A 26,319-nucleotide genomic window follows, 5' to 3' on the forward strand; every position below is an offset into this window, starting at 1 on the left:
AGGTTCCCTTTAAAAGAAATGAGTTACAAAACCTGCACACAAACTGGAGACAAGAGAGGGGCTGTCTCTGAAAGAAAGTGGCCATGTTTGTTTATTTTGGATAACTCCTTTAACCTAAATTGTGAAAGTTCAGGTGTGACTGCAGTTAACCCTTGCATCTCTAAAGAGCCCTGCAGCTCCATAGATCTCAGCTTCTTCGGAAACTTCCTAGGGAAATATATTTTCATTCCCTGCAGCGCTCCAACAGGAGACATGAAGCATTACACAACTCTAACAAAACAGGGCAGAACTCACCGCTAAACTCTATACAGAATCCCCAGTAAACGTGCTAATACTTTACTGGTACTGCTTCTGAGTTACATGACCACTTTCCCTTCATTCCTGACTATGGCTAAATTCTAAATGTGGTCCTCAAGGACTAACTGCTGCTCACACCGGGACCACACTTGTGGTCGTTGCCATTTACACTAAAAACTATTGTTCCCTGGAATGGCCGGTATTTGGCCAAGTTCGGCCGATAATCGCTTGGTGCAATAGGACCCTTACTTATGTGTGAGAGAGGGGGCCCAACTGCTGTGAAGCCCCGCCTAGGTGACACTGTGCATACAAGTGAGGGGCCCAACTGCTGTGAAGCCCCGCCTAGGTGACACTGCATACAAGTGAGGGGGCCCATCTGCTGTGAAGCCCCGCCTAGGTGACACTGTGCATACAAGTGAGGGGGCCCAACTGCTGTGAAGCCCCGCCTAGGTGACACTGTGCATACAGGTGAGGGGGCCCAACTGCCGTGAAGCCCCACCTAGACGATACTGTCCATACAGAAGGCAGGGCCCAACTGCTGCCAATCCCCGCCTAGGTGATACTGTCCACCAATTAAAATAAGTGATTTTAGAGCAGAAAGAAAACACAGACAAGTTTTATACAGGTATATATCGAAGGTGCAGCATCTAAGCTTGTTGAGAACCGCACATAGTAAGTGAGGTGACAGTATCCCTTTAATTTTAATACCGGTCACAGCCTGTTGTAAGAGTGGCGCTCTTTCTGGGGGCTGTCATACACTGTGTGCCTATAAAGGGGGCGGCCATACATGTCCAGCTCCCTACTATTAATAAAAGCACCTCTATTATTGATGGCTGTCAGCCCAACACTAAAAGGGGCTGTATTCCTTCTCCTGCTGTAGTCACGCTTGCTCTGGGATTGGTTGCCTTGGTAACATCAACAGAGTGAGGAAGAGATTTATCACCTTTGCCCATAGCAACCAATCACAGCTCTGCTTTCACTTTACCAGAGCAATGTGAGAACTGAAAGCTGACCTGTGATTGGTTGCTATGGACAACAAGGAGAATCTTTCTATAAGACAGGGTGATAAATCTCCACAATAGTTTGCATGGACATTCTGTCATGTGACTTGCATAAGTGGCAGTCACATGACAGGAAGTCTTTGTAGATTTCCGTTCCTGCTACCATGGCAACGCCAGAGCAAGCGCAAGACATAATCCCAAAAAGAATATGTTTTGCATTACACTCTATTGAGTTACACGCCAGGCACAGTAAATCTTTAATGTATTCAAAATGGCCTCCCTCAGAGACTGGCAATGGAAACGCTGCTGTGTATACTAATGTTAGCGAGTAATCGATAGATGAGACAGAAGGTGACGGACTGTCTGCAGAGAACACGGGTCAATTGGCCACATGTCTTATGGGATGAGGCGGAAGGCACACGCAGGCCAGAGGTGGCCCTCAGACGTCCACATTAAGCCTGACTAAATTCTGGTCAGTCGCCAGGCAGTGCCGGCTGGCTGCTCAATGTCAGGTCAGTGTCACCTATGATTCCACATGTGCCCCCCTGCCTGCCAACTTTAGACACCAACGAAACAACACCAATGTGAATGTTCAACACTTTATTTTCCAGTCACGTACATGTTGCAGTCCTGTGCTGGCAGGTGGCATGCGTGACGTTAGAATATGGCTGTTTGGACGTCCTCCTGCACAATATAAAGAAACTAAAGTGTCCAGAAAAAAAAATAAAAATTAAAAGACGTTGGTCACCGCTGGCCGTGGACGGCCAACATACCTCCAGTGTAACATGGTCCGCCCAGTCCAAGACAGACACAATCACGCACAATGATAGATATATATATACAGGTCATTGCACAGGTCATGGTGCATTAAATATATATATATATATATGTATAGCTAGCAGACCCGCACGGCAGTCAGAGCAGAGCACATAACATTATATACAGTATATGGACCTGACGCTTCTGACCGCAGGGCACTGGATACGAGATAAAGCTGCAAGGAGCCGCTCCCACACACATGGCGGACGCAGCCGCAAGGTCTAGCCATCAGCGACAGCATGAATCATAGACTAGCCTACAAAATGGCTGCCTCGGCTGTGTGCAGGAAACACGTCTGCTGTAAGGATATACAAGACTCAGGCCTCACTCATCCTCCTCTACTGTGCTTGGAACCAAAATAAATAGGACAACACTTGCTGGCATCTATAGAGTGCGGGGACTTAAAGGGGGAGAATCTGGGAAATACAGGGTTCAGAAATGAGGACCCCCCTCCTCCTTGGACTACTCAGAATTTCTGTCAGAAGGAGATAATGGGTTAATCAGTAAGGGGGTCGTTCACTTTAGGTGGAATCTCCTCCATAGCTGGCTGAGATGATGGAGGTAGTTGTGACATGACTACGTCCAAGATGGCAGTCCAGCTCTGAACCCTTTTGTCAGACTGGTTGCTATGAACTCTCTAACAACCAAAACATTTCACATCATGTGAAAAATAACTCAAGTGCTAGTTTATGGTTTACCTGGCCAGGGCAGGATCAAGGAAGATCGGAGTAGTGTCACCACATCTCTTAAAGGGGTTCTCCACTTTAGACAGTCCCTATTTGTCAGAGTGTTCCTTCTCAATCAGCAGAATACACAGAGTCCACCTGCGGGCGCCCCCAGTGATCGGCTGTAACCTCTGTCAGTAAGTGATCAATTTCCCTGCAGCGCCACCATAGGGAAAATGAAGCATTACACCACGTCTATTCACATGAATGAGCTGTCTGTAATACAGGACTGGTCAGGTCCTCCAGATATATAGAGACTCTGCTTGCACTCCACTCATGGCTGTGTACCCAGTCACCTTGGTATTACAGGAGTGACAGGAATCAGATTATAATTCTCCCCGTAAGTGTGCGGCAGATCTTTGGGGGGCACCTTGTAAATATAATAGGAGGAGGTAATTGAAATGTTCCTTTTCACATTGAACATCAGAAGGATATGTGAGATGAGAGTGCTGGCTGGTTGCTTAGCTCTAGTAGTACCATCTTAAAGTGCAAGTCCACCTTATAACACCATTTTGTTTTTAGGTCCTAACCGTTATAAAAAACATGTTGCCCTCTGGCACCGGTAACTATGCCCTTAGGGTCTAGAGGGGAATAGGCCTCATGCAGCGGATGGAGGTGGCCATGCCAGGATGGCTCTATGCATCGGAAAGGAAGTATAAAGAATTAAGATAAAATCCAGAGAGAAGAACATAAAGGGGGACCAGGAATATTGCAAGGTGGAGGTGGGGGACCCTATGTACATCACCATTATTCCTGTCCTTACATTATATCCTGGACTCACTGCAACCCCACAACATCCGGAGAAGAGAGGCAACGGAGATAAAACGGACGCACATACATGGAATGCACAACCTGGGGGGACGTAAGACTAAGAATGGGGGGGGGGGATGTCCACATCCAGATCAACTAAGTCACCAAGGGGCTGCAGCTCTAGTGGGAAGAGTGAGATGATCGGAGTAAAGCCGCAGTCCGGGTCTCAGCTTTTGGACGGGGTCTGGGGGCTCCCCTGGGCGGACACACATTCCTTGCTTAGTCGGACGATCTCCTGGGACAAAGCCTCTAGGTCCTGCGTGAAAGAAGGAGAAAGGGTTAAAGCTCTTTACAGGATTAGTAAAACATGGCGGCTTTCCTCCAAAAATAGCACCACCCCTGTTCTCAGGCTGTGTGCGGTATTACAATACAGCTCCATTCACATCAATGAAATTGACTTGCAATACCATCCATAAACTGAGGACTGGTGTGGCGCTTTTTCTGAAAGAAGGCAGCAATGTTTTCTCTAATCCTAGATAAATCTGATCCTCTAAAGCATGAATGTGATTCAATATGGCCGCCACTCCACCTCTCACAGTGTTATCTCGCTATACCCCTTATGTAGGGCACGACTAGATGTCTGGGAAAGTAGTGCCCTGTATCTCATTACAGACTTCGATACCTTGGCTCAGTAGAGAGTATCACCCTAGAGATTAGATACACAAGCTGTTACTGTATTAGTAGTATATGGTCCTGCAGGGTATACAGATGGGTAGTATATAGGGGGGATAACTTTATTAGGAGAATTCCGCTACTTGTCCCATTCAGGCATGGCCGCCACTTGTCCTATCACTTTCATGTCTGTGGACCATCCCCCTCCCCCGGTGTTGAGCGATCATGTCTGTCACGTGGCGCCCCATGCCTCGTACATGAAGGTTAAGGCGACACTTAAGAAATCTGCTTCTCCCAGCAGTAGGAAGAGGCTTTTCATGTTGCTATTCCCAGGCTGCAGGTTCTATGCAATCGGAAAATCAATGGGATGGATTCCTTGCACAGTGGCAGCCTGAGATCTGTTTGACCTTCTCATGTCCTGCTGGTATACAAGAAAGGAACAATGGCAAGAAATGTGCCAGGAGTGTGCCGGGCTGTGTGCATAGAGACCGGAGGGGACGGGCTGTGTGCATAGAGACCGGAGGGGACGGGCTGTGTGCATAGAGACCGGAGGGGACGGGCTGTGTGCATAGAGACCGGAGGGGACGGGCTGTGTGCATAGCGACCGGAGGGAACGGGCTGTGTGCATAGCGACCGGAGGGAACGGGCTGTGTGCATAGAGACCGGAGGGGACGGGCTGAGTGCATAGAGACCGGAGGGGACGGGCTGAGTGCATAGAGACCGGAGGGGACGGGCTGTGTGCATAGAGACCGGAGGGGACGGGCTGAGTGCATAGAGACCGGAGGGGACGGGCTGAGTGCATAGAGACCGGAGGGGACGGGCTCAGTGCATAGAGACCAGAGGGGACGGGCTGAGTGCATAGAGACCGGAGGGGACGGGCTGTGCGTATAGTGACCGGAGGGGATGGGCTGAGTGCATAGAGACCGGAGGAGACGGGCTGTGTGTATAGTGACTCGATGGGACAGGCTGTGTGCATAGAAACCGGAGGGGACGGGATGTGTGTATAGAGACGGGAAGGGGGGGGTGGGGGTTGGGCGGGCTTTGTGTATAAAGACCGGAGGGGACGGACTGTGTGCATAGAGACCGGAGGGGACGGGCTGTGTGCATAGAGACCGGAGGGGACGGGCTGTGTGCATAGAGACCGGAGGGGACGGGCTGTGTGCATAGAGACCGGAGGGGACGGGCTGTGTGCATAGAGACCGGAGGGGACGGGCTGCGTGCATAGAGACCGGAGGGGACGGGCTGTGTGTATAGTGACCGGAGGGGACGGGCTGAGTGCATAGAGACCGGAGGGGGCGGGCTGTGTGTATAGTGACCGGAGGGGACGGGCTGAGTGCATAGAGACCGGAGGGGGCGGGCTGTGTGTATAGTGACTCGATGGGACGGGCTGTGTGCATAGAAACCGGAGGGGACGGGATGTGTGTGTATAGAGACGGGAAGGGGGTGGGGGGTGGGGGGGTGGGCGGGCTTTGTGTATAGAGACCGGAGGGGACGGGCTGTGTGCATAGAGACCGGAGGGGACGGGCTGAGTGCATAGAGACCGGAGGAGACGGGCTGAGTGCATAGAGACCGGAGGAGACGGGCTGTGTGTATAGTGACTGAAGGGGACGGGCTGTGTGTATAGTGACTGAAGGGGACGGGCTGTGTGTATAGTGACTGAAGGGGACGGGCTGTGTGCATAGAGACCGGAGGGGACGGGCTGTGTGTATAGAGACCGGAGGGGACGGGCTGTGTGTATAGAGACCGCAGGGGACGGGCTGTGTGTATAGTGACCGGAGGGGACGGGCTGTGTGTATAGTGACTGGAGGGGACGGGCTGTGTGTATAGTGACAGACTGTGTGTATAGTGACTGGAGGGGACGGGCCGTGTGTATAGTGACCGGATCCTTTATTTCTCAGTGTCCCTTCACACACATTACTAGAAGTAGGAAATATCGGGCATGTGATTCACAGTGTAGTGTAAACCATTTACAGTAAATTACGGAGGCATTTGTACAGGCCATAAATGAATTATCCCTCTCACTGTGCACCGGGATTCAGTGCTGAGCCAGGACATTGTGAGTCAAGCTCAATGCAAACAGCTTCATCATTATGACTTGAGAAAGGCTTTACTGAGATCCTGCCATTGATTGATATCCCTTCCTTCCCCGGCAACACAACTGGGGATTCACGCTACCTGCTCCTCACATTGTGAAGGGAAAGAAATACATCACATCCACTGCTGGGGGAATAACTCTTCCTATTGAGCAGACCTCCCTAACTCAGACACTACTACTCTCATCCTCCCTATGAGACCCTTGGTGTGCGGCAGATGTTACTACTGAATGGGGAAGTAGTAACGTAAGCTGTGAGATGTTATTAGTGAATGGGGAAGCTATAAGATGTTACGCACACAGGTATACTGTATCCAACCACAGGCCATTGATTTCCTTTACACTTTCTGATCTAAGCAACATAAGTCGGAGGTGACCACACGTATCCTTCCTCCAGCCCGGTCCGCTCTGCAGAGCAGTATCATCTTCCGGCATAGTCTGCAGTACAGCCGGCTGTATGGCGATACTCTGCGGCCCAGGACACACTGTATGGAGTCCGGTTCAGTCCAGTGCACTGGCAGAGGGACAGCCCCTGAGTGCTCCTGTATCAGCACATTGCTAAAGCGGTCATTTCCTAGTATTGATTAAAAGTCTTGCAAAATGATTAGGCTGATATTGCCTCCTGGCTTATTCTGCACTGAGCTTTCCCCTATTACCTGCCTCAGCAACATCAAGCGACAGGAGACCTCAGCTAAGTCACGGGATTACCCCAGAGGGGGGCCGGGCTTAGCGCGTGTCCCCCTTTCTGTAACGTTTCCACTCACTTTATAAAGAGAGCGGAGACGACTGCCGAGTGGGCAAGTATTTTCCCTATCACCAAGTCACGGAGCTCGGAGAGTGTGGGCTGCATTTCCCAGCATGCCGCGTGCTGTACAGAGCTTCGCAAGGCGAGATAGGAAAATAAATATAAAGTGTGTAATGCGAGACTGTAAGACTGAAGCTGCAGGGGAAACCCAACAAAATGGTCATTCTTTAGTATGTGGGGTATATGCGAGAGAACCAGCTATGGACGATACACTATACTGGCATGTATCTATATGATCTGCTGCTCCATGTACATGGAGGGGCCACAGAGCCACCCCCACTGTTAAATGATTCTTGGTTTTTGCACAGTATGCTCAGTTTGTTCTTTGCTAGTCACCCCAAGCACTAGCGGTCCCAGCATGTGGGCTCCGGTAACAGCGGGCACAGCTCATCATGTCTCTGAGCACGCTGCTATAGTCTCTCCGGTTGAAGTGGTTGCCTCCCAGGATTCACTTAGTCTCTTGTTGTGTTGAAATCATAGAGAGATCTCATACAGAGAGCAGAACGGGTCACTGGAGGGGGAGGGTAAATGCTGTAAATCGGCGCTCCATTACAGAGACTATTACACGGCTCGATGATCGTGCGGCCCCGGTGTTAATCACGAGTCGGCCCCACATCTGTGATAATGCCGGAAAATGTGCTGCTGCTTTTTGTCAGAAGTGAGCGATCAGCGAACAGCAAGCATTTACTTGTTCATCAGCTGATCACTGGCCCTAGTACACAGGGTGATATCTGTCTCATATAACCAATAAGCAGCCGGTGTTATAAAGTCAGATATGGTCACCTCGGGGAGCTGAACCCCACCTAATGCTGTGCTGAGCAGGAATAGTCAGCTGCAGGCTCCATATCTGGCTGTATCCCTGGCTATATCTGGTTGTATCCCTGGCTATATCTGGCTGTATACCTTGTTATATCTGGTTGTATCCCTGGCTATATCTGGCTGTGTACATGGATGTATATCTGGCTGTATACCTAGCTATATCTGGTTATCTATGTGTATGTATATCTGGCTGTATACCTAGCTATATACCTGGCTGTTTACCTGGATGTATACCTTAAAAATTACGGCGTGAGGCAGTCGAAACGTTGCACCTTGCTACTTGTTTGCTTTGCTGTATACACTATGAAGGGTACGCCACAGGCATAAGCCAGGGAGAAGGTGCAGATTCACCCCAGTACCCCTCCCGTACGCCCGGATCGTCCGATGGGCGGGCTAGCGGAGCTTGCGGAGGCGTGATGAGGTGGGGAGGAGGTGTGGCCTCCTCCAGCGCCTCATTTATCATGATTTACGCCTGCTCGCAGGCGCAAATCATGACACAAATCTACACCTGCTGGAGGCAGGTGTAGATATGGTACGCCGGGCGCAGATTCGGGCGCCCGGCCGGCAGGATTCACTAAGAGGCGTAAACCTCTTAGTGAATCCTGCCGAGAAAAAGGGGGCGGGGCTTAATATAAGACTGGCGTACTTGTACGCGGGTCTTTATAAATCCCCCCCTATGAATACTGTTTGATGCACTGATGCTTTGCACAGAATAAATGTACAACTTTTCTTCACCTGAACCTGGATATGCCGCGGAGTATCTTTTGAACTTTAGCTACTTTGGACTATTGGTCACGTCCAACCTGCAGGCACCCACTACTGCATTGAAGGATTGTTGCTTTATGATTTTGTTTCCTCTGGTTGTTTACCTAGCTATATCTGGCTGTGTACCTGGCTGTATACCTTGCTATATATCTAGCTATATACCTGGCTGTTTAGCTAGCTGTATACCTGGCTGTATACCTTGCTACATATCTGGCTGTGGACCTGGCTATATATCTGGCTGTGTACCTTGCTATATATCTGTCTGTGTACCTGGCTGTTTACCTAGCCATATATCTGGCTGTGTACCTGATTGTATACCTGTCTGTATACCTAGCTGTATATCTGTCTGTTTACCTGGCTGTATACCTGGCTATATATCTGGCTGTGTACCTGGCTGTATACCTCGCTATATATCTGGCTGTGTACCTGGCTATATATCTGGCTGTGTACCTGGCTGTATACCTCGCTATATATCTGGCTGTATACCTGGCTGTTTACCTGGCTGTATACCTAGCTGTATACCTGTCTGTTTAACTGTCTGTATACCTAGCTGTATACCTGGCTATATATCTGGTTGTGTACTTGGCTGTATACCTGGCTATATATCTGGCTGTGTACCTGATTGTATACCTGCCTGTCTACCTGGCTGTATATCCTGCGGTTGTATATAAAGGTTGGATCAATCCAGATAACCATGTGTACGGTGACGCTGCTGCATCTGCTTCCATAGTGGCCTCCTGTCAGTATTCTTGTTGTACACAGCAGCACTCGTCCATCTCATTTATCTTCACTCATCCCATCTTGTGTCATGGTAGCATCCTCACCGTCTGACCTGATCAGTAGCCTCCTCTGTTTCCCGCCAAGACAAAAGACTTTTGCTCTTCCAAAGCCAACAACTATCCTTACTGATCCCGCCTATAAACATGGAAGCTCAGCTGACAGTCTCCTCTGGTGGGAACCCCCATGCACACTAGACATTGATGTGATCCCACTGCCATCGGCGGGTCCGGCCGTCACACGTCTATTGTGTACGGCCAGCTTACTAGTTATGATCGGTCACTTATCTGGAGTCATGGCGCGCTCACCTTCTGCAGGTGCATGTTCTTGGTTAGCTGCTCCTCCAGCATGTTCTGCAGCTTCTTGTTCATCTCCCTCAGGTTCTCATCACCCGGTTTCACCAGATCTCGGAGGACACTGCTGAGGCTGCTGCGGTCTACCTGCCCGTGCATGGCCGACACATCTGCAAGAAACAGAAAAGATGGCCGTCACTGGATGGGTGTCATAGACCAAATATCATCAGCTAGGGAAGGAACGGGGAACTTTCAGCTGCTCAGCTGTTGCAAAACTACAAATTCACTTCATGCATGATAGGAATTGTGGTTCTGCAACAGGACTGAAGGTTCCCCATGTCTGAGCTATAGGAAGAGCAGATCCTTTTAGTTGCCCTACTACAAGTTCTCATGCCCTGCAAACCTGGGGGGCTTCCTCCATTACAATGAGTATAATCTTCATCCGTTTCTCACCAGCTGAATCCCCCCCCCATTCGTCCGCCCGCTCCGTCCTCGGCACACCCTCACCTCTCCGCTTTCTGCCCTAGTAAATAAAACATCAGCCAATCTTCCTGCAGCTAAATTATTCACACCTTGCAGCCCCCCACTTGCTGACTGCCTCAAAAAAATCCACAATGCGTGTCAGGTCCTGTTAGTCTCGGATCAGGCGGACGGGGGTCGAAGCCAGGCATGGCTGTGTGATCCATGATTGGAGAAGAAGCCTGACACTGCATTAGGCACGGCCGAGTCCCCTGACACCAGGCTATACTAAGCGAGCCGTCAGTCATGGTGGGTCGGGGGGGGGGGGGGTGTAGGGGGTACAGTCTGAGCTCGGCTGGCACCAATAACGTGATGATGACAGGGCTGAAGTCATCCAGATTATATCCATCCAGCATGGCCTGATCACTAGGGGGAACTACGTCAGGCCCTGGCGGTAACATATGTCAGACTGGCAGGGAAAGCGTTAGAGTCTTACACCAAGCGAGGAGTCAGGCATCCAAATACATTATGAAGTCAGTGTGTTACCCAATCTATGCCAGACCACCTTAAATATTATACAGCAATGGTTAACCCTTTCCAGAGCCCCTGACATAAAGCCAAGTCTTCTCCTTTAAGTAGGATTCCGGCCTAACACGGCGATATTAACCCCTAATCCTCCAAAGCCAAGGGCCGCATTACTGAGCTATGCATCGCATTGATCGCTGCCAAAGACCTACTTATCCTCTCTCAGGATACGGCTCTATACCATTCCAGCCTCTTATTTAACTGGCGCATGTGTCTGAGAACCGACTATTTCCTGACAATCGATGTCGGTAAATTTTAGCCCCTTAATATATTATTTCTCTAATCATAGTCTAGCAGATTTGGCGGCCCCTTATGTTAATGCTAGTAAATCTATTCTAATGGATCTATTAATAACGTCTTGTACGAGAGGCATGAGTCCGCCATGCCGAGAATCAATGAGAGCCTCACTGTGTTGTATAGAAACCCCAGGTGATGTCACAAAATGACATCACAGCTATGACAGCTGTGCACCCATTTGGCACAGAATCTCCTTAGAGGGGTATTTAGCTCAAAAATAACTTGCTGCCCATGGGGATAACATAACAAACAGCGTCTCCTTACCTTACCGCACTCTCCTGGTGTCCTCCTGCGTCATCTTCAGGTCCCCAGCTAAGCGATGCCGCCTCCCACTTCTGAGGGTGACAGTCTGCATCACTGGCCCAAACAGTCTGGCTGTTGGCTGAGCTGTCTGTCACACCCAGACAAGTCTGTTTCGGAACGTTCAACTGGGGCCCGAAGATGGCGCAGGAGGATACCAGGAGAGTGCAGAAAGGTAGGAATACACTGTTTCTTATATTATCCTCATAGGTATCAACATAGTTTTGTTTTTAGAGGAATGCCCCTTTACCCTTATACTGAAGTAAGGAAACCATCAACAAGCAGGCCTAGCTGCTGCTGATGGACCTAATTATGACTTCAATTATTATTCCTCTAATTGCTTACGTACAAGCTAACATGGGAGATTTAGGTTTGACTAAGCCCGGTTACTGAAACCATATGGTATTCACATTATTGGTAACAGATCCACTAACTGCTGCTTGCTGACTGTTTCAGGATTTTTTTTTTATTTTCTTTTAAATAGAATCTCAGATCATCTTCCACCATTTCCATTGATACTATGAGTTATATAACAATTATTATAATACTGGTGATTTTTGGGTAACCCCCTGGTAAGGGGACGCCGCAGCCGCCGTCTACCTGTACCCGACAGCACTTTTTGAGCCGTCAGGTATGAAGCATTAGTCCGATGGCCACTTAAGTTTTGCTGAAATATTAATGGAGTTGTCAGGATGTTAAGTGAATCTTTTTGGGCCTCTGTGGAGCTCAGCAGATTCCCTGATTCCACCATAAATAAGAAGAGACTGACATCATAGAGCGCAGGGAATGGACGAGGTCACAGAGAAGCTACATCACCGCACTGTCTACTGTTTATATGGCGCTAACCTGCTCCATAGCGCTGCACTCACCACACTAGTCCTGTAACCTCAGAGCTCACAATCAAATCCCACACACACCAGCTGCAGAGGGTTCTACTTGACATAAGCGGCACCTCTGTATCTGGCGGCCGTGTAGAGGAGTTATCCAGGGTCAGAAAACACAGCTATTCTCTTTAGCAAAAAACAGCGCCGCCCCTGTCCTCAGGTTGTGTGTGGTATCACAACTCAACTCCATGTACATTGCTGCAATACCGCACCTAAACTGAGGATGGGAGAGGTGCTGTTTCTGGAAGAAAGCGGCAGTGTTTTTGTAGGCCTGGATAACCCATTTAAGGTGTATTCCTATCATTTCCTGTCATAGTATATTGCTAGGCTATACCATAACATTACGATCAGGCTTCTAACGGACCTCTCATGTCTATGGAGCACAGGTCGCACCTTGGTGTCCTAGGTTATGGGCAACTTACCCTGTTTCTTCCTGCAATATTACAGCAAATAATGGGGATGTATTGGGACACTTTAAATATTAAGTGCGGCCTTCCAGTAAAGGTGTATTCCTATCATTTACTGCTAGGATATACCGTAATATGATCAGCGAGGGTCATCAGTAAGGTTTAGCTTACCCTAGCCGTATGCTGATCGTATAGGTCCACCTTAAAGGGGTATTTCACTCAAACATAACTTTTGAAATGTTGCTGCCCATGGTGAGACTAACAATTCCTTCCATACTTATTATTATCTATTCAGTCTCCTTCCCCCAGTTCTCAGGCTACTGCTTTCTGCTGAAAACACAAAAATCAGTGTGTGAGCTTTTCTCTCTGTCTCCTCCCTCCTCCCCCCCATCAGACAGCTGATGTAAACAAGTCCCTGGCAGGCTTTTTTTTCTGCAACTTTGTAGCTTCTTTGTAATGCCGGCAGTGAGCTCATCAGCATCTTGACCTCAGAATAACCCTCCCAGCATTACAGAGAAGCTACAAAGTTGCAGATAAAGCCAGTCAAGGACTTGTTTACATCAGTCGTCTCAGAAGGAAGGGGGGAGGGGAGGACAGAGAGAAAAGCTCACACACAAATTTTTGCATCTTCAGCAGAAAGCAGCAGCTCAGAATTGGGGGGAAGGAGACTGAATAGTTAAAAACAAGTATAGATGGAATTGTTACTCTCACCATGGGCAGCAACATATCAAAAGTTTCAAGAGTGGAATAGCCCTTTAAAGTGGACCGATCACTATACCGGATGGGGAGAGAAGCACACGGCTGATCGCTTCTCTCCCCGGTCTCTGTACCTGTGACTGAAGCGGCCCCATTGTCTTATTCTGTAATTCCGCCTTGGTCACCTGCCATAGGGTCGGGAAAGAACAAACAAAGCACACGCTTCTCACGGCTCGCTCTAGAGTAGGGGTCTAAACACTCAAAACTTTTGACAATATGTAAAAATTATTATAATTTTTTTAAAGTGGCAGTGCCCTTTTAAATATTAATAATGAAAATCCTTCCATTAAAGGTGTGTTCCTATGACTTACTGTTATGCTAAACCACCAGTACAAGTCCTTATATTGTGATCAGTGCGGCTCTGATAGGAGATTGTACAGCATTAGGCCATGTTCACACAGTGTAAAATAAGGGCAAAATCAGGCGTATTTGGATAACTATGGCCTGAAATAACGATCAGGTTCTTTATTTCAGGCCGTATAATGAACATAATGTTACGGCTTATGTTATCACTCATAGTGGAGAAACCTCCCATAAGATGCCATCATAACCATTAGGGAGGCTGGCTCTATGAATACCATGATCTCCCTCTCCGTCTTTCATAAGTTTGTAGGTCGCGTTTTAAGGCTTCGCAAGTGGAGAGAGAAGGAGGGAAGAAGATCCAGTGACAATCCAAGGACGGATAGAGAGAGGAGAGCCAACATAAGCCGAGGAAGAAGAGGGGGGCATACAGGCAAGGATGCCAACGCAGACTGGCAAACAGGTGGTGGGAGGAACAGTAGCGCTGGCATCTCCCCCCACATCCGCTCAGACACCCACAGCGCTTGGCAATGAGCGGAGATGAACTGCGAGCTGCTGAAATCTCTACAGGAAAGTGTTTACTTAATGAGAGCGAGCGATGGCTTACACGAGTAAATAACCGCAAGGAGAGGGGAGAAGAAAGGCCGTGTTATTGGCAGTGCTTCCTCCCATGCTGCGATCCTGAGTAAACACAGCGAGCCCCCCGCCTCTCACCGACATCTATTTAAGATGCATTAAGCCGAGTAAAGAGCTAATGAAGCCCAAACCTCAGAAAGGAACCGGCGAGATCTATACCAGGACTGTACAGGGCCAGCACCGACCGCAGGGGCTTCTGGGACCCATGGGGGAAGATAGGAAATACATGGAGGAGGATGGGATAGTATAGGAGTGAAGGAAAGAGAAGTGTAGACCCTGAACGCCATAGGTTATATGTTCTCTGTAGATATATTAGTTGTGTTACCTGATACAAAGCTCCAAATCTGCAGCACTGGCATAGAGCTGAAACAGATCACACAGAAAAGAAGTGTACTGTATAGGACATAGAGCGCCCCCTACTGTATGCAGAGAGGTCCTCCTACTGTACATATACAGAGCGCCCCCTACTGTATGCAGAGAGCGCCTCCTACTGTACATATACAGAGCGCCCCCTACTGTATGCAGAGAGCGCCTCCTACTGTACATATACAGAGCGCCCCCTACTGTATGCAGAGAGGTCCTCCTACTGTACATATACAGAGCGCCCCCTACTGTATGCAGAGAGCGCCTCCTACTGTACATATACAGAGCGCCCCCTACTGTATGCAGAGAGGTCCTCCTACTGTACATATACAGAGCGCCCCCTACTGTATGCAGAGGTCCTCCTACTGTACATATACAGAGCGCCCCCTACTGTATGCAGAGAGCGCCTCCTACTGTACATATACAGAGCGCCCCCTACTGTATGCAGAGAGCGCCTCCTACTGTACATATACAGAGCGCCCCCTACTGTATGCAGAGAGCGCCTCCTACTGTACATATACAGAGCGCCCCTACTGTATGCAGAGAGCGCCTCCTACTGTACATATACAGAGCGCCCCCTACTGTATGCAGAGAGCGCCTCCTACTGTATGCAGAGAGCGCCTCCTACTGTACATATACAGAGCGCCCCCTACTGTATGCAGAGAGCGCCTCCTACTGTATGCAGAGAGCGCCTCCTACTGTACATATACAGAGCGCCCCCTACTGTATGCAGAGAGCGCCTCCTACTGTATGCAGAGAGCGCCTCCTACTGTACATATACAGAGCGCCCCCTACTGTATGCAGAGAGCGACTCCTACTGTACATATACAGAGCGCCCCCTACTGTATGCAGAGAGGTCCTCCTACTGTACATATACAGAGCGCCCCCTACTGTATGCAGAAAGCGCCTCCTACTGTACATATACAGAGCGCCCCTACTGTATGCAGAGAGGTCCTCCTACTGTACATATACAGAGCGCCCCCTACTGTATGCAGAGAGCGCCTCCTACTGTACATATACAGAGCGCCCCCTACTGTATGCAGAGAGCGCCCACTACTTTGCATACTGTGCGCTCAGTATATGTACAGTAGGAGGCTCTCTGCATATTGTATGGTCAGTATATATACAGTAGGGGGCGCTCTCTGCATACTGTGCACTCAATATATGTACAGTAGGAGGCGCTCTCTGCATATTGTATGGTCAGTATATATACAGTAGGGGGCGCTCTCTGCATACTGTGCACTCAGTATATGTACAGTAGGGGGCGCTCTCTGCATACTGTGTGCTCAGTATATGTACAGTAGGGGGCGCTCTCTGTATACTGTGCGCTCAGTATATGTACAGTAGGAGGCACTATCTGCATACTGTGCACTCAGTATATGTACAGTAGGGGGCGCTCTCTGTATACTGTGCGCTCAGTATATGTACAGTAGGGGGTGCTCTCTGCATACTATGCACTCAGTATATGTACAGTAGGGGGCGCTCTCTGTATACTGTGCGCTCAGTATATGTACAGTAGGGGGCGCTCTCTGTATACTGTGCGCTCAGTATATGTACAGTAGGGGGCGCTCTCTGTATACTGTGCGCTCAGTATATGTACAGTAGGGGGCGCTCTCTGCATACTGTGCGCTCAGTATATGTACAGTAGGGGGCACTCTCTGTGCATACTGTGTGCTCAGTATATGTACAGTAGGGGGCGCTCTCTGCATACTGTGCGCTCAGTATATGTACAGTAGGGGTCTCTCTCTGCATACTGTGTGCTCAGTATATGTACAGTAGGAGGCGCTCTCTGCATACTATGCGCTCAGTATATGTACAGTGTAGAGAGCGCTCCTACTGTACACACACTGACCACCAGTATGGAGACAGCACCCCCTACTGTACACTGTACATATACTGAGCTCACAGTATGCAGATAGCCCCCTACTGTACATATACTGAGCTCACAGTATGCAGATAGCGCCCCCTACTGTACACTGTACATATACTGAGCTCACAGTATGCAGATAGCGCCCCCTACTGTACACTGTACATATACTGAGCTCACAGTATACAGAGAGCACCCCCTACTGTACATATACTGAGCTCACAGTATGCAGAGAGCACCCCCTACTGTATATATACTGAGCTCACAGTATACAGAGAGCGCCCCTTACTGTACATATACTGAGCTCACAGTATGCAGATAGCGCCCCCTACTGTACACTGTACATATACTGAGCTCACAGTATGCAGAGCGCCCCCTACTGTACATATACTGAGCACACAGTATGCAGAGAGAGCCCCCTACTGTACATATACTGAGTGCACAGTATGCAGAGAGAGCCCCCTACTGTACATATACTGAGCGCATAGTATGCAGAGAGAGACCCCTACTGTACATATACTGAGCGCACAGTATGCAGAGAGACCCCTACTGTACATATTCTGAGCGCACAGTATACAGAGAGCGCCCCCTACTGTACATATACTGAGCTCACAGTATGCAGAGAGCGCCCCCTACTGTACATATACTGAGCTCACAGTATGCAGAGAGCGCCCCCTACTGTACATATACTGAGTGCACAGTATGCAGAGAGAGCCCCCTACTGTACATATACTGAGCGCATAGTATGCAGAGAGAGACCCCTACTGTACATATTCTGAGCGCACAGTATGCAGAGAGAGCCCCCTACTATACATATACTGAGCTCACAGTATACAGAGAGCGCCCCCTACTGTACATATACTGAGCGCACAGTATGCAGAGAGAGCCCCCTACTGTACATATACTGAGCTTACAGTATACAGAGAGCGCCCCCAACTGTACATATACTGAGTGCACAGTATGCAGAGAGCCCCCTACTGTACATATACTGACCATACAATATGCAGAGAGCGCCCCCTACTGTACATATACTGAGTGCACAGTATGCAGAGAGCGCCCCCTACTGTACATATGTTGAGTGCACAGTATGCAGAGAGCGCCCCCTACTGTACATATGTTGAGTGCACAGTATGCAGAGAGCGCCCCCCTACTGTATATATACTGAGCACATAGTATTCAGAGAGTGCCCCCTACTGTACATATACTGAGCTCACAGTATTCAGAGAGTGCCTCCTACTGTACATATACTGAGCTCACAGTATACAGAGAGCGCCTCCTACTGTACATATGTTGAGTGCACAGTATGCAGAGAGCGCCCCCTACTGTACATATACTGAGCGCACAGTATGCAGAGCGCCCCCTACTGTACATATACTGAGCACACAGTATACAGAGAGCGCCCCCTACTGTACATATACTGAGCGCACAGTATACAGAGAGCCCCCTACTGTACATATACTGAGCGCATAGTATGCAGAGAGCCCCCTACTGTACATATGTTGAGTGCACAGTATGCAGAGAGCGCCCCCCTACTGTATATATACTGAGCACATAGTATGCAGAGAGCCCCCTACTGTACATATACTGACCATACAATATGCAGAGAGCGCCCCCTACTGTACATATACTGAGCTCACAGTATACAGAGAGCGCCCTCTACTATACACTGTACATATACTGAGCACACATGCAGAGAGTGCCCCCTACTTTACACTGTACATATACTGAGCACACAGTATGCAGAGAGCGCCCCCTACTGTATATATACTGAGCACACAGTATGCAGAGAGCCCCCTACTGTACACTGTACATATACTGAGTGCACAGTATGTAGAGAGCGCCCCCTACTGTACATATACTGACCATACAATATGCAGAGAGCGCCTCCTACTGTACATATACTGACCATACAATATGCAGAGAGCGCCCCCTACTGTACATATACTGAGTGCATAGTATGCAGAGAGCGCCCCCTAGTGCTCATACTCTGACCTCATAGTAACACAGTATGTAGACAGCGCCCCCTAGTGGAGGCTACAGACAGAATGATATCTTTTACCCCTATTCTATGCAGTGGTTGCAGAGTTCTGAACACTACACAGAGACATGAAATGAGTCTGGACACAATTTTTGGACCTAAAATAACATTGCGTTTAAACAGTAAGGAAGAGAACATTGCTTGTCTTTCCTCTGGAGGGGCCGATCAGCTGTTCCAGTGACCACAACACTCGTGCAAGCACTGCAGCCTTCAATGTTGCCTTCTGTACTATCAGTAGTGATGGTACCACAGCGCTGCCCTGGTCACTGGAGAGGGACGACGCTGCGCTACCCTGCAATGCCTCTACTAACACCAGGAATAAACACTGAGGAGACTGGTGGGGAAGAATGATCCAATCCTGAGGAAAGACAATCAGTTTTATATAACTAGAAAACCCACTATAAAAGGCCGCTTTAAAGGGGTTGTCCAGATTTGGAAAAACATAGCCGCTTTCTTCCAGTAGCAGCGTCCTCAGTTTGTGTGTGGTACTGCAGATCAGTTCCATTGAAGAAAATGGAGCTACCTTGTGATACCAAACACAACCTGACGACAGGGGTGGCGCTGTTTTGGCAAGAAAGTAGCTGTGCTTTTACTAATCCTGATTAGGACAAGGTGACAGGAGACACTCATTTCGCTTTCTCTGTCTAGGCGGCTCCATTATAAAAGTCTGTAGGGCTGCCTGGATGGAAATGATTGACAGCAGGGAGCTGAAGCGCTGTACTGTGCACTTCTCCCTGCTCCTTCTCCTGATCTCTATATATGTAATGAAGCAGGTGCTCAGCTCTGCCTGTAATCCGGGTATGAATAAGGTTATACATCCGCCATATTGTACACCTGCCTGGCACATGCCACCCATCACCCGCTGCACCCACCTATCCGGCTGTCCATGACGTAGGCCTCGATGATGGCGCTCTTCCTGCACAGATCCTCGGCCATAGATGCGCTGCTCACTTCTAAGTGCTTAACCTGCAGGAGAGACATTAAACCCAAATTAAATCCATTGTCAGCGCCGGAGAGAGATAAAAGTGAAGGATGAGCGGTGCGGACGCTGCAGTGAGCGGGCGCTGCCGCCGTACATGAAGCCGCTCTATTACCATTATGTACATTAAAAGCCATGTTAACACAGCAGCCATCCAGGCAGCCAGGATTGTTTATAGCCCCATCACCCCGCGCTAAGGAGAGCGAGAAACCAGGAGCCGCTGATAGAGAGCGCCACTCCTGCCTACTGGCTGTATCTGGTACTGCAGAGAGGCGACTAGGCCTGAAAATATATAAACTTCAAAGTGGTGCCATCCCTTCCTCAGGTAAGTGACGCACATGCACCCGACCGTTCACATAATGGAGAATGTGACCCATCAGACCAGATACCTTCCTCCATTCCTCTATGTTCCAGCTCTGATGCCACAGTAGACACTCCCTGGTGGACAGAGGTCACATGGGCTCTGCCCCGTCTGTAGGGCCCCATACACAGCAAGCTGCCATATCTTGTGTGACCTGACTCCTTTCTATCATAGACAGCAAAAACGTATGAGCAATTTGCTCTACAGCAGCTCTCCTGTGGGATCAGATCACATGGGCTAGCTCTCACCCCCACACATACATCTCCATCCAACATCAACCTCAGGATCTAAATGATCACTTGTTCATAACATATCCCACCCCTGAGAGGCGCCATTGTCACCAGATATCAGTGGTATTCACTTGACTTCTTGGGTTTTATTGTCGGATAGCTGATCAGGTTGGATAGACAGACAGACAGATAGATAGACAGACAGACAGACAGACAGATAGATAGATAGATAGATAGATAGGAGATAGATAGATAGATAGATAGATAGATAGATAGATAGACAGACAGACAGACAGATAGATAGATAGATAGATATAGATATGAATAGAACATAGGTACATAGGTACAAACACAGCTACTTTCTTGCAAAAATAGCACCACCCCTGTCCTCAGGTTTTGTGTATTATTACAATTCAGCAGCTCACTATACTGTAAATGGAGCTTAGCTGCACAACCCCACACCCAAACTGAGCACAGGAGAGGAGCTGTTTCTTGGAGTAAGCAGCCATGACAGTCTAAGTCTGGATAACCCCTTTAAGACTCGTCCATGTTACCTTTTCTTCCAGCATCCATTTCTCCTGCTGGATTTCGGCCAGTCTCTGGAACAGGTCGGACACCTCCTCGTCAGAGAGCTCGGCTGGTCTCTGCGGCTGGGACTGGGGGCTTCCACTGTTAGACTAGGGAAGAGAACAGGCATTTAGGACAAGGCATGAACACTTTTACCTTAAAGGGGTGCTCCAACAGGAGGTAAAAAAAAAACATTGTGCAGAAGCATATAGCACTGCTTACATGTCTGAGCCAGTTCTAAATCCACGAAAAAATCTATTTGTTCTGGGGGTCTTAGTTCTGCGTTTTGTGGCCGTACTTCCTGGTTCAGCAGTTACTAATAACTACAAGTCCCAGAATGCATTGCTTTGTCTCAGCTGTTGATCACAGTCCTCCACCCTGCCCACTCCCCGAAGCTGTTGCAGAACGTCTAGGCTGTGAGCACACATTGCATTTTCATTGTGCTACCAAATTATTTAATTGCAGTGCTATCATGTCATTGTGGTCCCGGACACCCAGCACGCTGTATTCTCTACCTGTAACACCACACAGCACTGTATTCTCTACCTGTAACACCACACAGCACACTGTATTCTCTACCTGTAACACCACCCAGCACGCTGTATTCTCTACCTGTAACACCACACAGCACGCTGTACTCTCTACCTGTAACACCACACAGCACGCTGTATTCTCTACCTGTAACACCACACAGCACGCTGTACTCTCTACCTGTAACACCACACACCACACTGTATTCTCTACCTGTAACACCACACAGCACGCTGTATTCTCTACCTGTAACACCACACACCACACTGTATTCTCTACCTGTAACACCACACAGCACGCTGTATTCTCTACCTGTAACACCACACACCACACTGTATTCTCTACCTGTAACACCACACAGCACGCTGTATTCTCTACCTGTAACACCACACACCACACTGTATTCTCTACCTGTAACACCACACAGCACGCTGTATTCTCTACCTGTAACACCACACAGCACGCTGTATTCTCTACCTGTAACACCACACAGCACACTGTATTCTCTACCTGTAACACCACACAGCACGCTGTATTCTCTGCCTGTAACACCACACACCACACTGTATTCTCTACCTGTAACACCACACAGCACGCTGTATTCTCTACCTGTAACACCACACAGCGCACTGTATTCTCTACCTGTAACACCACACAGCGCTGTATTCTCTACCTGTAACACCACACAGCACGCTGTATTCTCTACCTGTAACACCACATAGCACTGTATTCTCTACCTGTAACACCACACAGCACGCTGTATTCTCTACCTGTAACACCACACAGCACTGTATTCTCTACCTGTAACACCACACAGCACGCTCTATTCTCCACCTGTAACACCACACAGCACGCTGTATTCTCTACCTGTACCACCACACAGCGCGCTGTATTCTCTACCTGTAACACCACACAGCGCGCTGTATTCTCTACCTGTAACACCACACAGCACACTGTATTCTCTACCTGTAACACCACACAGCACACTGTATTCTCTACCTGTAACACCACACAGCACGCTGTATTCTCTGCCTGTAACACCACACAGCACGCTGTATTCTCTACCTGTAATACCACACAGCGCTGTATTCTCTACCTGTAACACCACACAGCACACTGTATTCTCTACCTGTAACACCACACAGCACACTGTATTCTCTACCTGTAACACCACACAGCACACTGTATTCTCTACCTGTAACACCATACAACACGCTGTATTCTCTGCCTGTAACACCACACAGCACGCTGTATTCTCTACCTGTAACACCACACAGCACACTGTATTCTCTACCTGTAACACCACACAGCGCTGTATTCTCTACCTGTAACACCACACAGCACGCTGTATTCTCTACCTGTAACACCACACAGCGCGCTGTATTCTCTACCTAATAATGGATAACTAGATCCAAGGTCCAGTAGGAGGTATCATTAAATTGTAATCTACTGAGGCATAAACCCCAAAGAACACCTATATTCCCTATTGGTTAAAATATAACTTTTATTAAAGGAATAAATAAATCGCTAAATCGCTCAAGGGCTGAGATAGGCAAACCCAGTCACAGTGTCTTCTCTTGTATATATACTTTGTAGGATAGGAGGCATCTATACTCTCAGGGGTGTCTTGCTTTATCCCCTCTGGGTTAGTAAATTGTATGTGGTGACTCAGAAGTGAGTACTGACCGTTCATTGATGCACCCCTATCCCCTGTGTATATTGTTCACTATCTAGTACAAAGGCAGACTGTCCAAAGCCTTTTAACTCACTGTTCACATTCTGCGTTTATTACTGTTTGTCAAATTCACTTTATTACTTCAATTCTGTTTTATTTATTCCTTTAATAAAAGTTATATTTTAACCAATAGGGAATATAGGTGTTCTTTGGGGTTTATGCCTCAGTAGATTACACTGTATTCTCTACCTGTAACACCACACATCACACTGTATTCTCTACCTGTAACATCACACAGCACATTGTATTCTCTACCTGTAACACCACACAGCACGCTGTATTCTCTACCTGTAACATCACACAGCACATTGTATTCTCTACCTGTAACACCACACAGCACACTGTATTCTCTACCTGTAACACCACAGAGCACGCTGTATTCTCTACCTGTAACACCACATAGCACGCTGTATTCTCTACCTGTAACACCACACAGCACGCTGTATTCTCCACCTGTAACACCACACATCACACTGTATTCTCTACCTGTAACACCACACAGCACAATGTATTCTCTACCTGTAACACCACAGAGCACGCTCTATTCTCTACCTGTAACACCACACAATGCTGTATTCTCTACCTGTAACACCACACAGCACGCTGTATTCTCTACCTGTAACACCACACAGCACCCTGTATTCTCTACCTGTAACACCACACAGTACACTGTATTCTCTACCTGTAACACCACACAGTACACTGTATTCTCTACCTGTAACACCACACAGCACGCTGTATTCTCTACCTGTAACACCACACAGCACCCTGTATTCTCTACCTGTAACACCACACAGTTTACTGTATTCTCTACCTGTAACACCACACTGCACACTCTATTCTCTACCTGTAACACCACACAGCATGCTGTATTCTCTACCTGTAACACCACACAGCACCCTGTATTCTCTACCTGTAACACCACACAGCACGCTGTATTCTCTACCTGTAACACCACACAGCACCCTGTATTCTCTACCTGTAACACCACACAGCACGCTGTATTCTCTACCTGTAACACCACACAGCACACTGTATTCTCTACCTGTAACACTACACAATGCTGTATTCTCTACCTGTAACACCACACAGCACACTGTATTCTCTACCTGTAACACCACACAGCACACTGTATTCTCTACCTGTAACACCACACAGCACACTGTATTCTCTACCTGTAACACCACACAGCACACTGTATTCTCTACTAGAAACACTACACAGCACGCTGTATTCTCTACCTGTAACACCACACAGCACTATATTCTCTACCTGTAACACCACACAGCACACTGTATTCTCTACTAGAAACACTGCACAGGACGACGTATTCTCTACCTGTAACACCACACAGCACGCTGTATTCTCTACCTGTAACACCACACAGCACGCTGTATTCTCTACCTGTAACACCACACAGCACTATATTCTCTACCTGTAACACTGCACAGGACGACGTATTCTCTACCTGTAACACCACACAGCACGCTGTATTCTCTACCTGTAACACCACACAGCACGCTGTATTCTCCACCTGTAACACCACACAGCACGCTGTATTCTCTACCTGTAACACCACACAGCACGCTGTATTCTCCACCTGTAACACCACACAGCACGCTGTATTCTCTACCTGTAACACCACACAGCACGCTGTATTCTCCACCTGTAACACCACACAGCACGCTGTATTCTTTACCTGTAACACCACACAGCGCGCTGTATGCTCTACCTGTAACACCGCACAGCACGCTGTATTCTCTACCTTTAACACTACACAATGCTGTATTCTCTACCTGTAACACCACACTGTATTCTCTACCTGTAACACCACACAGCACGCTGTATTCTCTACCTGTAACACCACACAGCACGCTGTATTCTCTACCTGTAACACCGCACAGCACGCTGTATTCTCTACCTTTAACACTACACAATGCTGTATTCTCTACCTGTAACACCACACACCACACTGTATTCTCTACCTGTAACATCACACAGCGCTGTATTCTCTACCTGTAACACCACACTGTATTCTCTACCTGTAACACCACACAGCACACTGTATTCTCTACCTGTAACACCACACAGCACACTGTATTCTCTACCTGTAACACCACACAGCACACTGTATTCTCTACCTGTAACACCACACAGCACTGTATTCTCTACCTGTAACACCACACAGCACCCTGTATTCTCTACCTGTAACACCACACAGCACACTGTATTCTCTACCTGTAACACCACACAGCACACTGTATTCTGTATCTGTAACACCACACAGCACACTGTATTCTCTACCTGTAACACCACACAGCACGCTGTATTCTCTACCTGTAACACCACACAGCACGCTGTATTCTGTATCTGTAACACCACACAGCGCTGTATTCTCTACCTGTAACACCACACAGCACCCTGTATTCTCTACCTGTAACACCACACAGCACACTGTATTCTCTACCTGTAACACCACACAGTACACTGTATTATCTACCTGTAACACCACACAGCACTGTGGATTGCACAGAAGCCAGTTTTCTTTACTTCCTGGAAGTCAATCAACTACCACTGTGGCAGAACCATGCAGAGACAGTAATACAGTATATAGATACATCTATAAAACTTATGTACTTTTTAGAATTATTTTTTTCACTATCTGGAGTTGCCCTTTTAAAACCCTCCCCACCACTGGAGTTGCCCTTTTTAACCTCTGCAACTATGTTTTTTCTTTTCCCGGAAGGAGTGCCCCTCTTGTTCACAGACTCCATCTGGCTTTAAGGCATCCTTTAAATGAGGCCAAGACGCAATACTATGAATGAACAAAGGTGGCGCTGTTTGTGCGTGGACAGCAGAAGCTTTTGTCATCCTCTACTAAGTCTTTATTGTTTCCGAGTACAATGCATTAGGTCTGTGTGAAGTACGGCACATCACGGCCAGGCTATCATCAGTCATCATTTCCTATGCCGGCGCTCCTTGGGATGAATTCATCACAGATCGCTCCGTGCCACGCGCATTAACTGAGAGCAAAGATCCCGCCAGACAATTAACCCGCTTCTCTGGTTTTCCTTGTAAGGAGATCAGAGTGTCTGGAGGAAAGCCACCCGGGCAATCATAATAGGTCTGGTAATATCTGCTCGCTCCATTACAAAGTCCTATCTGCTACAGACCCGGAATTACTGAAGATCTGAGGGCGCTCGGGGTCG

At 48.2% G+C, this 26,319-nt stretch overlaps 1 protein-coding gene across 2 annotated transcripts in view; it reads right to left on the reverse strand.

Annotated features, from left to right (window-relative positions):
- Positions 1–1,883: 1,883 nt before the first annotated feature.
- Positions 1,884–26,319, reverse strand: part of GRIPAP1 (GRIP1 associated protein 1) — a 59,162-nt gene continuing 34,726 nt past the window's right edge. For both annotated transcript variants that reach the window (XM_069943332.1, XM_069943331.1), the window contains 4 exons: positions 20,832–20,954; positions 19,580–19,673; positions 9,831–9,985; positions 1,884–3,908 (listed from right to left, as the gene is read on the reverse strand). In XM_069943332.1, the coding sequence (XP_069799433.1) occupies positions 3,819–3,908; positions 9,831–9,985; positions 19,580–19,673; positions 20,832–20,954 (462 nt within the window). In that variant the 3' untranslated portion in view covers positions 1,884–3,818. The remainder of the gene's footprint in view (positions 3,909–9,830; positions 9,986–19,579; positions 19,674–20,831; positions 20,955–26,319) is intronic.

This window comes from Dendropsophus ebraccatus, chromosome 10 (assembly GCF_027789765.1).
Source record: "Dendropsophus ebraccatus isolate aDenEbr1 chromosome 10, aDenEbr1.pat, whole genome shotgun sequence".
NCBI classification, from domain to species: domain Eukaryota; kingdom Metazoa; phylum Chordata; class Amphibia; order Anura; family Hylidae; genus Dendropsophus; species Dendropsophus ebraccatus.